General features: G+C 38.6%; 1 protein-coding gene across 2 annotated transcripts; it reads left to right on the forward strand.

The window, feature by feature from the left end:
- The first annotated feature begins 1,303 nt into the window (after positions 1-1,303).
- Positions 1,304-13,536, forward strand: LOC149286259 (splicing factor 3A subunit 3-like). 2 transcript variants are annotated; one of them, XM_089494287.1, is made up of 17 exons: positions 1,304-1,399; positions 2,682-2,729; positions 2,808-2,860; positions 3,326-3,431; positions 3,545-3,617; positions 3,979-4,070; positions 4,563-4,645; positions 5,284-5,422; positions 5,650-5,718; positions 5,977-6,044; positions 7,852-7,959; positions 8,535-8,604; positions 9,257-9,421; positions 11,322-11,432; positions 12,128-12,218; positions 12,472-12,527; positions 13,459-13,536. In XM_089494287.1, exons 1-17 carry the CDS (start codon positions 1,304-1,306, stop codon positions 13,534-13,536), a joined length of 1,506 nt encoding a protein of 501 aa, XP_089350413.1. The 2 variants fall into 2 exon arrangements, with proteins under 2 accessions (XP_089350413.1, XP_089350414.1); XM_089494288.1 differs by lacking the exons at positions 2,808-2,860; positions 3,326-3,431.
- Positions 13,537-14,079: the final 543 nt, after the last annotated feature.

Below are 14,079 nucleotides of genomic sequence, written 5' to 3' on the forward strand. Positions count from 1 at the left end.
GGCAGCAGGGTCTAATATTAATATATATTGGCTGCAGGGGCTAATATTAATATATATCGGAAGCTGGGACTAATGTTTTATATATATCGGCAGCAGGGGCTAATATTAATATATATTGGCTGCAGGGCCTATTATCAATAAATATTGGCTGCAGGGGCTAATATTTATATATATTGGCTGCAGGGACTAATACTATATATCGGCAGTAGGGGCTAATATTAATATATGTTGGCAGCAGGGTATAATTTCTATGTATATCGGCAGCAGGGTATAATATAAGTATGTATCCGCAGCAGGGGCTAATATTAATATATCCGCAGCAGGGGTTAATATTAATATATATCGGAAGCAGGGTGTAATATTTCTATATATCTGCAGCAGGGTCTAATATTTATATATATTGTCAGCAGGGGCTAATATTAAAGAATGAAAAATAACTGTCACTTTAGCTGTTATTTTGAAATCATATTTTAATCACAGTCTTTACTTCAAAGAGATAAGTGCATATTATGTAGTTAAAAATGCACGTCTAACGTGTGTGTGTGTATATATATATATATATATATATATATATATATATATATATATATATATATATATAGTGTATATGTACCGTTTTATAATTGGCCCCCCTACTTTGGTCCCTGGCCCCCCATGTGCCCCCCCTAAATATGAAACCTGGAGACGCCACTGCTGTGAAGTGGTAGAAGTAGTAGAAAACCTCATCTGTCTTAAAAAAAATGATATTAAATGGAAACGGGGAATCATGCTTGAACAAATATAAGCTAAAAATGGCAAAATAAAAGCTCTGGACACGAGGAAGGGGTGAAACCATGAAGGGGGTAATTTATAAATCCATTTTATGCTGTTTCTACAAACATTATTTTGGCTTTTAGAGCAGTAGAACAATGTGATGGAGTTGTACACAACAAACATTATCCTAGAGCTCATAGGAGAGGCATGGAGGGGTGCTAAGAAATGACTGTGTCTCCTAAGCAGGGATACTTGGTAAAAATAGAGGTAAAAATAAAGAAGACTCTGTTTAAAGTCAGAAATAACGCCGTCAGTTAAAAAAAAATATTGCCGCTTGGTCGTGTTTACACGCAGTTTATTTTTGTATGTAATGTGTGAAATTGCTGGCGAGTTGCTGTCTTTTCCTTCCTCCCTTCCTTCCTTGTTTCCAGGAGCTTCGGAACTTTTCGTTTTTTTCTGCCGTCGCCGGAACGTTCATTTCCTTTAGTAGAACGCATGGGAAAGGATTTCACGCGCACAGGTACTTCTTCCGGTTTGTGCGTTTGGCAAGATGGAGACTATACTGGAGCAACAGCGGCGGTATCATGAGGAAAAGGAGCGGCTCATGGATGTTATGACCAAAGAAATGATGGGAAAGAAAACCACGGTGAGCAGGGCTGGTAGTGTGCGGCGGACGAGGAGGTCGGGATGAGGCCTGGCGGCTGGGACTATATCACAGGCGGCAAGAAGGCGGGGAACGGGCTGGAGTAGCGTGTAGCAATGGGAGGTGCAGGATTAGTTTATAAAGTCAGAGGAGGATTTATATTGTCCTCAGAGGCGTATGATTTATATTGTCCTCAGAGGCGTATGTTTTATATAGACCTGTTAATATCATGAAGTGATGATGAAGTTCTTGGAGTGGTTGGTATCATTGAGTGCATGCTCATTGTGCTGCTTGACCATATTTTTTTACACGTTGCGTTTTTTAATATGCATGCAGTTGAAGTGCAGGTATGTATGTGCTGTGCTCATGCTCGATTTCACCATGCAGGTCAGCAGCTAAAGCACTAAAGGAACCTCGCAGGTGTAACCTGTGGAACCCAGGTCACTTATTTTTACTAGCTCAGACATAATACAGTGTGTGTGGGTATGTATGTGTGTATATATATATATATATATATATATATATATATATATATATATATATATATATATAACCTTGCTGTATTGTCTTCAAGAAATGTTTTGATCAGCTAAAAACTGATTATGGTGTGGGTGTAAAGTTTGTGATAGGCCCTAAAGCCCACCTGAAAGTGTGTTTCTGTTTGGCATTTTCAGATACGGTATTTTCACCAATATATAATACAGTCTACACTCTTTCTCTACTGGTCCCCACTCTATAGAAGTAATCTTTTTGTGGTTGCCCTGCCAGCATACTTTATATATCTGGGCCTTTTAAGCTTAAATGTACGTTGATTTATGTCCCTTCAAGAGGCGATACATGTCCTTGCATCCAAAAACATTTTATGGGATATGTTGGAGTGTTTTTGTCAAAGGTCATACCTATTATTGGGACATCACGTGGTCACGTAAGCTTTTGGTTCTTAAGCTTTTTTCTTTCAGGATTACGGTTAGTATTGTGTTTGTGATATGCTAACATATTGATCGATTCTGTTTTATATATTGCTGTCCTTGAGGGATGAGGTCCTACTGCCAAGTATATATTTCTCCTTTTCATTGTAAATGTTAGTCTTTTACCCCATAGAGGATAGTTATGCGTCTTTATTCCTTAGTGCAGGGGCGTCCTAGCTGAAAGAGCATTATGGGAGATGTAGTCCTGCAGCAGCTGGAGGGCCGCAGGTTGGATGCCCCTGCTTTGGTGTATTATGTGTTCTTTGTATGGCTTGGACGTGTAATGTTTGTTTCCTAACATTTGTTTCTTGTTTTAGTTAAGGGAGCAGATAAACTCTGATCACAGGGCAAGAACAATGCAAGATGTAAGTTCCATTTTATAATTTATTTCATGTGTTTTTAAACCAATTAAAAAACATATTAATGCTTTTATTTTCTTTCAGCGATACATGGATGTAAGCGCAAATCTAAGGGATTTATATGAAGATAAAGATGGGTAAGAATGTTATGTAAAATATATATGCAAGATTGTTCTTTGCCATGGCTATACATTTTTTATTATTACGTAGAGCACCGACAGATTCTGTCTATTCTAGAGTTATACAGACGGCAACCAATTTAAGCAGATGGGGGCAATGGTTTCTAGACTCTGCAGTATTTTGATAACTCAAGTTCGGTAGTCCATAATAAGAAATATGTGGCTCGGCAGCACCATTTCTAGAATGCCTGGCTCCTAGGATGTATTCAGATTTGGGGTCCTTAAAGCAAATATTTTTCTTCCCAAATCTGGCTTCTGCCAGTATTTTCTACAAGTAAACCTATGTAGTTTGAAATAAGCAATTTATCTGTACCCACTTATGTATAAATGATGGGAGAGGCCATCAAAATTTCTCAGATACCTCTTAATTATTCTTCCTTATTAAAAATGTTTAATTTTTTTATTCCCCCCCCCCCCCCATAGATTGCGTAAAGAAGAGCTGAATGCAATTTCAGGACCAAATGAATTTGGTGAATTTTACAACAGGTTGAAACTGATTAAAGAATTTCACAGAAAACATCCAAACGAGGTGAGTTAGCAAGGCGATTTTTTTTTTTTTTTATTATTGAAATATATGGCTAAAAGCCATCCCCTACTTGCTGTGTTGCCAGAATCATTGTACATCTTTCCTTGTTTCCAAAGATCTGCGTACCCATGTCTGTTGAATTTGACGAGCTTCTAAAGTCCAAAGAAAACCCAAGCGAGGAGGCGCAAAGTAAGTCTAGTGTAAAAAGACAAATGCCACCCATTGCCCATAGCTATTGGTGTATAGATGGTAGAATGCTTTGATGACCCTTTAAACCTGCAGTAATATGCCATCAGACTATAGAGGAATATTTTACTTACATATGCTATGCCTTTCAGTCAGTACTTGTATATAGCCACTGTGCTTTTCTGTAATGGAAAACATTTCTGTAAGGCAAATGGTGTGCAACCATCTGGGGTATGTAGGACAATCTCTGAGAACATTAAAACCTATAGGTGTCATCCTAACCAGGCTTATTTCAGGACTATATTACTAGATGTTGTAGTAATTTTTTTTTTTTTTTTTAAAACCTTATACTCCTGTGCCACAGATTTAGTGGAGTTCACGGATGAAGAGGGTTATGGACGTTATTTGGATCTACACGATTGTTACCTGAAGTACATTAATCTCAAATCATCAGAGGTAACCTAATCAATGCTTAACACAATGTTGTGTTTATACGAAACATTATTCCAGTGAACTATAATGGTACAATATGTATGACAGCAAATAAAATTAGTAACCTCTGCGATAGATTACTTTGTTGCTGCAATTTTCCATAAGGATTGCTCTTAACTCACAGCTCCCACTGAAGAATCAGAAATCCCCTTATATCCATTTGTTCCTTTGCCTGCCCCTAGCTGCTATTTGTGCACCCAAACACACATACAATATATACTTACTGCTAGTCTTCTCCAGTGCTGGCACTCTGAACATCCAAACTCTGAAAGCACTCCCCTCGAACTGCATGCTTTCCAGCCACCGATTGGCTGCTTCAAGTGGATAATAAATACATAAAACATTTTTTAAACGAGCAATACACGTGATTGTTGCTGTTAGTGGATGTCCTGGTATATTCTAACTCCTGCCGGGTCCATGAATTATTTTATATTAGTCAAATGTTTTGTTTTTCAGAAAATTGACTACATCACGTATTTGTCATCGTTTGACCAACTTTTTGACATTCCGAAAGAGAGGAAAAATGCAGAATACAAACGGTAGGGATTTGAAACCAGACTATTTTATTGCAGTATGTAGACATGACAGTTTAATTAAAACAAGCCGATAGTTTCAAAACAGGGCCCTTTGAAATATATGGCTGGAGCTAGAGGGTTGATTTGTAATTGTATGGTTTGACATTCCATCTCCTCTTGAAATGCTAATCTAGGTTGAAATTTAAAAATGCAGCTTCTCTTGTGCTTATAACGCAATATCCTTTGAATTTGGTTTGCTTATTATCTTTTAAGAATTCTTGTAATGGAACTTTTTGAAACATGTTTCTGTTACTGGAAGATAAAGGAATGCTTAAGGCAGTTCTAGTCTCTGGTTTGACCTCCATTACCTACTGCCAAACCAGATGAAGTAATGTCTTCCTTATTATACCGTAAAGTGGCAAGGATATTTGCAGCTAAATAAAATTTAAAAGAAATACGGATGCATTCCTCATTGACTAATGCAAGTCTCTAAAACCTTGTAACAGTAACTAATAACCATTTAGGGTTGACCATTTTTGCTCTTGCAATGATATAAAAAAAACATTCTTGAAGTAAATTTGAGATCAATAATTGGGTATTACATCGTTTGAGAATAAGATGGACATTTCACCTATAACCATTTTTTTTGGCTTCTCCTGTAGGTACTTAGAGGTGCTTCTAGAATATCTTCAAGATTACACTGATCGAGTGAAGCCACTGTTGGATCAGAATGAGCTGTTTGGCAAGATACAGATAGATTTTGAGAAAAAGTGGGAAGCTGGTGCGTTCCCAGGCTGGCCGGTAAGTAAGGGAGCAGGCCGTACATTTGACGCTGCATGTTTTTTGTTTTGTTTTTTGAGCGAAGCCTTCCTGACATTAGTATTGCTGTGAGTCTAATTGAACTGATAATTCTAGTAGCGGTCATTTTTAATATATGGCTGCTTCACAATTCACCTCATGCAGCAATTCTAGAGGAGTTTCTGCAATAACAAGTAATCGTTGTTGATGTAAGCTGTTCTCATTTCCAGAAAGAGACTAGCAGTGCTCTCACTCACTCTGGAGCTCATCTAGACCTCTCTGCCTTTTCCTCTTGGGAGGTAAGTAGCATTTACAAATTCATCTCCAACTATTCTAGAGGTGTTGTGTAAATTTGTGGAACCTTCTACCCAGATAAGTCATATATACATTATATATAATATTGCTTTCTGTTGTTGAGTAGCGCCCAACAAATAATGTTAGCTACTGGCATAATCATGGAGAGATGTAACTTTCCTGCTGACTATTTTAGATGTGTTAGATTTGTTCTTGCTGTCCTTGTGAAGTAAAAAAACAAACTTTTTTTTCATTAATTGTAGGAGTTGGCCTCTCTTGGATTAGACAGATTAAAGTCTGCTTTGTTGGCTTTGGGTTTAAAATGTGGAGGGTAAGTAGACTGTTCTGGTGTCTGTCCCGATCACATATGTTTGTCTTTGAATTATGAGATCCATCTACATTTTGAGCAGTTATGTTTACGCTTTAGGCTAAAACTTATCTACTTCAGTAAAATGTTATATAGCTGTTCTAGAAATATATATATATATATATATATATATATATATATATATATAATAGAGTGGACAAAATATCAAAATCTTATTTTGCAAGAGCAGAAATGTGCATTATAATTAAGTAGAGGACACATCACTCATTACGTGCAAACATACAAACAGTTTGACGACGGGTAGAGACCATTCATCCCATCTAGTCTGCCTGATTTAGAGACACAGATCTTAGTCAGACTTGTCTTAGATTCGGAGGTAGCTTTAGGCCTCATGCTTAAGCTGCTTTTCTCTATGAGCTTCTACCATTTCTGATGGAAGACTGTTACATTTATCACCCTCTCAGTAACAAAACATTTTTACATTACATCTAGACATCTTACACTCCAGTTTTAAACAATAGTCTCTTCTAACATTTTTATGCCCCTCCTGTACTTTGTTAAAATCACTTTTCTGTGTTTGAATGTTTCTGTCACATCTCCCCGTCTATCCATTCATCCAAGATGTACGTACTAAGATTCCTTAGTCTTTCCCGATAAATATTTATCCTACAAAACATTTACCATTTTATTAGCCATGTTCTGAATGCTTTCCAATATGTTAATATCCTTCTGGAGATGAGGGTCTCAATAACTGTACACAATGCTCAAGGTGGCAGAACCACCTCTTCCTGCTACTAATATCTCTAGCGATATAATTCGGCACCCTGCTTGCTTACCTTTAAGTCCTCGGAAATAATTACTTCCGAGTCTCCCTCTTCTGTTGTCATGGAGAGAACAGTGCCCCCAATGCTTTATTCTCCCTTGGGATTTTTTTTACATCCCAAGTGCATTATTTTACATTTATCGATATTTTAAACTGCAGCCGACGCGCACTCAACCTTTTCTAATCAACTTAAATCGCTTCCACCAGGAAGGTCTACCATGTTGTAGACCGCTTGTATCATCTGCAAAAAAGGCATACCTTACCATTAAGACATTCTGTAATATCACTAAAAATAAATATTAAAATGCACAGATCTCAATAATGATCCCTCGCTTACCCCACTTGACAAGGCTTTTCTCTGGATTTCCACCATTAACTTTGTCTCCTGTCACTAATCCTTTCATGAGAGTGTCATGTGCCTCACTGAAATGCAGATAGGTTATATGTACTGCTCCTCCCTAGTCTATTAGTTCCACAGACACACAATTAATTTAGGTCTCCCTGTTTGTGATCTTGCACGCCATTTACATCCAGATATTTAACTATCGTTCTTTTAGCGTTGTTTTTACTTACTTCCCAACAACTGGCGTACTACAATTGCCAACTTCCAATTGTCTGGAACTTCTCCTGCTGAGGTCCCTTCTCTTCACCTTCCTCTGTAAAAACTAAACAGAGGTATTCAGGCAATCGGCTAGATCTTTATCCTCATTTACATAACTCTCCATTTGCCTTTCATTTTTCCTTGTCTCCCCTTTTCTGCTTTGACTTTTTAGTCTTTTACTCCTTAGTCGTTACCTTCTCTAATATTTTTGCCGGATCTGCGGCATGCAACAGGGGATTATTTTTCAAGTCTTTAGAAGAACCTCTCTTATATCTAAGGGATATGTGTCAAAAATGTCCTATTTTTATGAGCGCTTTTATGGAAATTCACATGTTTTTTTTTTTAAAACACATGGACTGTCTGATTCCCTTCCTCTTTTATTATAGAACCCTAGAAGAGAGAGCACAGAGGCTTTTTAGCACTAAAGGCAAATCTTTGGAATCCCTGGAGACCTCTTTGTTTGCAAAGAATCCCAAAGCAAAAGGCACAAGAAGGTAAGAGATTCACAATTCTGTTCATGGTGTGTATGTGCCAGACATTTAATTTTCTGTGCTTCCAGTTTCAATTCAATTGTTATTTCTTAAAACAATGTTCAGTCCTGGTTTTAATTTCTGTCCTTTGGTCACTGTACATCATTGCTGTCAGGCCAACTTAGACGCTGTCATAGGATAGCTGTTACATTTTAGAGTAACTGAATTAATTAAAACAGTTTTATATTTATTTTGTTTATATATCTTTTGACGATCCAAGTAATTGGTTTGGGGGTATCATCCAGCATAATCTGATCAATTTCCTTTCTGGAAGTTGTCTCCTTTCTCCTGACCAACGTTTACAAACGCTCTCACTAATGCACAGTAATTATGAATTTACCATTGGAAGATATGGCTTAATGGGGAAGAATGAGATCATGGTATGTGCAGAAGGATGTTTTTATTTTATATATATCTATCTGTAAACCCAGTTTATTGTTGTTGTACAGAGCGGTAAATGGTAGAATTTGTCAGATCTCCTTTAATATTAGATAAGGCAAATGAATAATGTTGTGCGTCACCGACGTTTTATTCCGCAGAGATACAGAGAAGAACAAGGACATTGCGTTTCTTGAAGCTCAGATATATGAATATGTTGAAACTCTAGGGGTAAGTTTAGAATGCTGCTAAACTTATGTTTTAAATAGGGGCTGCAAGTGCAAAGGTTTATTTCGTAGCCGGAGTGAAGTATGAGGTGGTAACCTGGTGTATTGCTCCTGCAAAATGAGGTTTGTAATTCAGTTAGACAAATTTCTTAAAGGCCTCCCCACAGACGGTTTAGATCTACACATAGCCAGCGCAAACCTTCTTGCTTCAGTAAGTTATCACTATTGGCCCTTCATAATGCGTTAGGAAATCTGTCAGTCGAACCTTCAGGTCTCCTACAAGCTCCCGCTTTAGGGAATAAATCCTCTTCATTTCTTAAGCCGAGAGACCCCTGTAGCCAATGTTGGCAAAACATTCAATGATTTTCCTGCCTGTTGGCAGTAGGTCTTCTCTGCTTCAGAGGTACTATAGCTCTGAATCAACGTGAGAATATTTTGTCCCTTTTTAAATTTAGGTTGTGATTCAGTTGTTGCTGTTAACCATATTAGCTTAATAGTTTTGCCACCTTTACTTATAAACCAAGTGTAACATAATTACTCTGCTTGAGGTGGTAGACTTTGTAATCGAGTTTGATTAACTGTAGTTGCAGGTCCCCTTTAGACTCCAGCTATACCTTTTTTGTGTGTGGTGTTATCTTGGTTTGTCCTGGTTGCAGGAACAAAGGCACCTGACCCATGAAAATGTGCAGCGCAAGCAGGCCCGAACCGGGGAGGAGCGAGAAGAGGAGGAGGAAGAACAGATTAGCGAAAGCGAGAGCGACGATGAAGAGAATGAAATCATTTACAATCCCAAGAACCTTCCTCTTGGTTGGGATGGCAAGGTGAGCATGAACTAGAGCCCTGCGCGGGACTGCTTTTTTAATCCCGCTCCCGCTGTTTTTAATCCCGCTTCCGCAATGTGGGTGTTCCGCTCCCGCCACATTTGTGGCCAATCACGCCCGCCTCCTTACCTGATTTCCGGCGCAGTCCCGCAAGTTGTTCCCTCACAGCGTCTCTTCTCTTGCTCTGCCCAGGAACAAGGCGGAGTCACAGGAAGTGACGTCACATCATGTGACTCCGCCTTGTTCCTGGGCGGAGCAAGGTAGGAGACACTGTTATGGAGCAGCGAGAAGACAGCCTTGCGGGACTGCGCGGGATTACCGGGACCCGCAGGTACAGTGCCTGACCGCCCGCAGCCCCAGCAAGACCGCCCGCGCCCGCAAGTTTTTTCCCCGCGGGACCCGCCTTCCAATGCAGTCCTCTAGCATGAACCTACAGCTGCTGCAAGTATGATAACATGTGGACTGTAAACTGTGCTTTCACATTCATGTTTCAATAAGAACATGTAATCTACTTGGATTTTGCCAAGGCGTTTGACACGGTTCCACACAATAGGTTAGTGAAGGAAATTGGTCTAGATGCAAATTCTTGTTCTTGGGTAGAACATTGGCTTAGAGCTAGAGAACAGAGAGTTGTTATAAATGGTAAATATTCAAGGTGGTCAAAAGTGGTAAGTGGTGTCCCTCAGGGTTCTGTTCTGGTGCCAATTTTATTCAACATATTTATAAATGACCTGCCAGTAGGCGTTGAAAGTCATGTTTCTGTGTTTGCAGATGACACTAAACTAGGTAAAGTTATACAGGGCGAGCAGGATATTACTGTGCTGCAGAGGGATCTAGATAGACTGGGGGACTGGGCACACAAATGGCAGTTCAATGAAATTCAATGTAGATAAATGTAAAGTTATGCACTTCGGGGTAGCAAATGCACAAGCAACCTACACCCTAAACGGTAGTGAATTAGGGGTAACGACAAATGAGAAGGATTTGGGAATTGTTATAGACAAACTAGGCAACAATGTGCAATGTCAGTCTGCGGTTGCTAAGGCCAGTAAGGTATTGTCGTGTATAAAAAGGGGCATCAATTCGCGGGATAGAAATATAATTTTGCCTCTTTCTAAATCAATGGTAAGGCCGCACCTTGAATATGCTGTGCAATTTTGGGCACCTATTCTAAAGGATATCATAGCACTAGAAAGGGTGCAGAGGCGGGCTAAAAAATTAATAAAAGGAATGGAGCACTATAGTTATGAAGAAAGGTTAACAAATTTAAATCTGTTTAGTTTAGAAAAACGTCGCCTCAGAGGGGATATGATAGTATTATATAAATATATTCGGGGCCAATACAAACCATTGTGTGGAAATCTGTTGATAAACAGGACTATGCATAGGACACATGGTCATGCGTTCAGACTGGAAGAAAGGAGATTTAGACTAAAGCAGAGGAAAGGGTTTTTTACAGTAAGGACAATAAGGATGTGGAATTCTCTGCCTGCAGAGGTAGTTTTATCAGAGTCTGTACAGACGTTTAAACTGCAACTGGGTGGATACCTGGAAAAACATAATATTCAGGGATATAATCTTTAATTATGGGGAAACGGCTTATTGATCCAAGGAGAAATCTGACTGCCATTTTGGGGTCAAGAAGGAATTTTTTTCCCTGGTTTGTGCAAAATTGGAAAGAGCCAAACTGGGGCTTCTTGCCTTCTTTTGGATCAACAGCAACAAATTAACAGATATCGGAAAGGCTGAACTTGATGGACGCATGTCTTTTTTCAGCCTATATAACTATATTACAAAGGATTTCTTGCATGTAACTTGTATTTGTGGAAATGTCTGCATTGTTTATATTCCTACATGAGGTTCTTCAGCACCATTAAAAGTGCCACTCTTTCTTTTACAGCCCATACCTTACTGGTTATACAAGCTGCATGGCCTGAATATCAACTATAACTGTGAAATTTGTGGAAATTACACATACAGAGGGCCCAAGGCTTTCCAGCGTCACTTTGCGGTGAGCTTCTGCTACCATCCATTCAGCTGCAATGGTCTCCTCCTGCTTTGTGTTGGTGTCACGTGCTGTTGTTTATCAGAGCTGGACTTCTTCAGTCCTTGACCGCATTTCATGGCCTCTCTACAATAACATCGTTTTCTTGTTGTCTTTTTGTCTGTCTATTAAAATTAACATTATTGTTGGAGTTGGCAACTAGGCATTGTATGGCCCTATTTACTTGATGCTGTATTTTAACCTCTTCAGTCCCAGGGGTTTTTGCTACCTCAAAGCACAGAGCAATTTTGCCATTTTTGCGGTATAACGGTTCAGCCATTATTCTCCTTTCTTGCAAATAGTGTACCCATGTAAACGATATATTGTTTTTTCAAGGAGGGATAGAGCTTTCTTTTGATACCATAGTTAGATAATTAGCTAAAAATGTAGTATGAGAAATTTTGTAAAAACTAGCGAAAATTAGAATCCTCCCCCCCCCACTTTTTATATATTTTCCTACTGTATCCTCACACAATTAGGCAAATTGATGGAAAATCCCCTCCAAGTTTATCAATTCAGGTGTCCTGATTTAAAACTACGTTTTCCGGCATTGGCGTCGGAAGGAAGAATGTCTGTCTTCCTAGTGACTATGTTTTCCTAACATGAGAGGGTCAAACAATTGTTGTACAGAAGTAATTGATCTAATCTCTCTCCATCCCCAGGAATGGCGCCATGCTCATGGTATGAGGTGTCTTGGGATTCCCAACACTGCCCACTTTGCCAATGTAACGCAGATCGAGGACGCTGTTTCTTGTAAGTTAACATCCATGTATAATAGTGTTTGCCTTCTGTCAAGCTATCATTCTGTACAGCATTATACCCCTAATCAAATATATTTTTCCACTATTTTGATATTTTTTTTTTTTTTTTTTACACGTCGCTCAGAGGGTTGTTGCTTATCCCAGTGTTGGACGTTTACGTGACCAACTCTGTAAAAACAGGTTTTATCATTAAAAATAAACAAAAAAAATACTTATTTCATTTTTTTTTTATTCTGCTTTTCTAGTATGGTCAAAACTCAAGCTCCAGAAGTCTACCGAAAGATGGCAGCCCGATACAGAGGTAAGCTCGTATTAGTTATTTTTCTGTTGACTCATAATGGAGTAATGTTTTGCATACACCATTTAGACAAGCAAGTGTGGAATAATAATCTCTCTGTATCTACGTCACTTCAGCGGTTTCACCGTCATTTACAGAATCCCTAACACCCGAGGGGTTTTACAAACCGTACGAAATCCCTCTTGAGCAAAGAGCTCCCTGTTTTTTGCGCTATGCTTTGCTGGTGTGCGTGTTGTGTTCTATGCATCTGTAGTGATCTCTAAGCAGTTGGTGGCAAAACACTATTTTAACCCCTTCGAGACCGGCATTTGGGTGCTGCGCTTGAAGGCCGCATACCCATTTAAATTTCCTAGTTCCGTACACGTGATTCGCTTCAGAAGACACAGATGGTCTGCACCCCCCAACTTTCAAATGTCATCTGTGGGGGAAACCTTTAGAGTTGGGGGGGGGGGGTTTCAATATTTTTTTGATATATTTCCTTTTGGTTTTTGTTAACAAACCAACATAACATGCCTTAATAAAATAGAAGTTTATAAACTATATGTATTTGGACAAACCCTGCCTATTATGGATTTTTTTTTTTCCTTTTAAGTCCATCATAATTACTGAACTATTCAATAACAATTGCAGAGCTTCGTCTCCTTTAAACAAAAACTTCATACCTACAGACAAAATTAGAACCTGAAAGTTTCTCTTGGAGAAGTAGGTCTAGTAAGGCCAGTGGCTAGAAAACTGACAGTGTAAAAGTCTTTCAGTAGCTGTTGCGGGGCAGGAATGTTCAAGACTACACAGGGTAGACATACTGATGTCCTGGTCAAGAATAAATATTTTGTGTTTTGAACAGGGAATAGAGGCTAGACTGTTGAACTGCTTCATCAGCGTTCAGTGTCTGTTTATATGTAAACATATTCATTTATTTTCTGTTTGTAAACAGGAGGAATATGAAGACTCCAGTGGGAACGTTGTAAACAAAAAGACATATGAAGATCTTAAACGACAAGGACTTCTGTAGTTCCAATGGTCCCGGAGAGGTTTTATGATTGTAGTTTTCCTTTTTGATAGCAATGTACATTTAAAGATTCCACCCCTAACCTCCTTCTGTGATTTGTGTTTACAGATGCCTGCTACCAAATGCAGCCTCTGTTAGTTCTTGTATTTTTCGTTTAAAAGAAGAAAACATTTTGGGGGCGATTACATTTCTTTAACAAAACAAAAAAAAAAAAGTTTGAATCTCCCAGAGCTGAAGAGTATCCAGAGTAAAACGGACAAGAGGCAGGGGTTGCTTGAATTAAATGTCCAATACGGACCTTGTCTCCTAGGTACACTTCTCAAAAAATAACCCTTTTATTTGAACTATTTTCAAATATTTTTGTGATTCTGCCATTATAAACTATCAAACATAAAATGTACAAACGACTGTAAACTTTTATATACTATTGGATACATTAAAAGATTCACGTTTCTAATAGTGTCTGTTTATATGCATTTAAATGCCATCTAAAGGCATGGTCCAGAGAGGATTTAAAATTGTCTTGACATTCATGTCCGCCTAATT

This window comes from Sceloporus occidentalis, unplaced genomic scaffold (assembly GCF_023333645.1).
Source record: "Sceloporus occidentalis isolate IW3139 unplaced genomic scaffold, rSceOcc1.0.p SCAF_71, whole genome shotgun sequence".
Lineage (NCBI taxonomy): Eukaryota > Metazoa > Chordata > Lepidosauria > Squamata > Phrynosomatidae > Sceloporus > Sceloporus occidentalis.

Excerpts from the sequence above, each read along its gene's own strand:
- LOC149286259 (XM_089494287.1), top strand. The coding sequence starts at position 1,304 with ATGGAGACTATACTGGAGCAACAGCGGCGGTATCATGAGGAAAAGGAG. Across the intron at positions 1,400-2,681 it reads TGATGGGAAAGAAAACCACG|TTAAGGGAGCAGATAAACTC; the intron begins GTGAGCAGGGCT and ends TTCTTGTTTTAG. Across the intron at positions 5,719-5,976 it reads CTGCCTTTTCCTCTTGGGAG|GAGTTGGCCTCTCTTGGATT; the intron begins GTAAGTAGCATT and ends CATTAATTGTAG.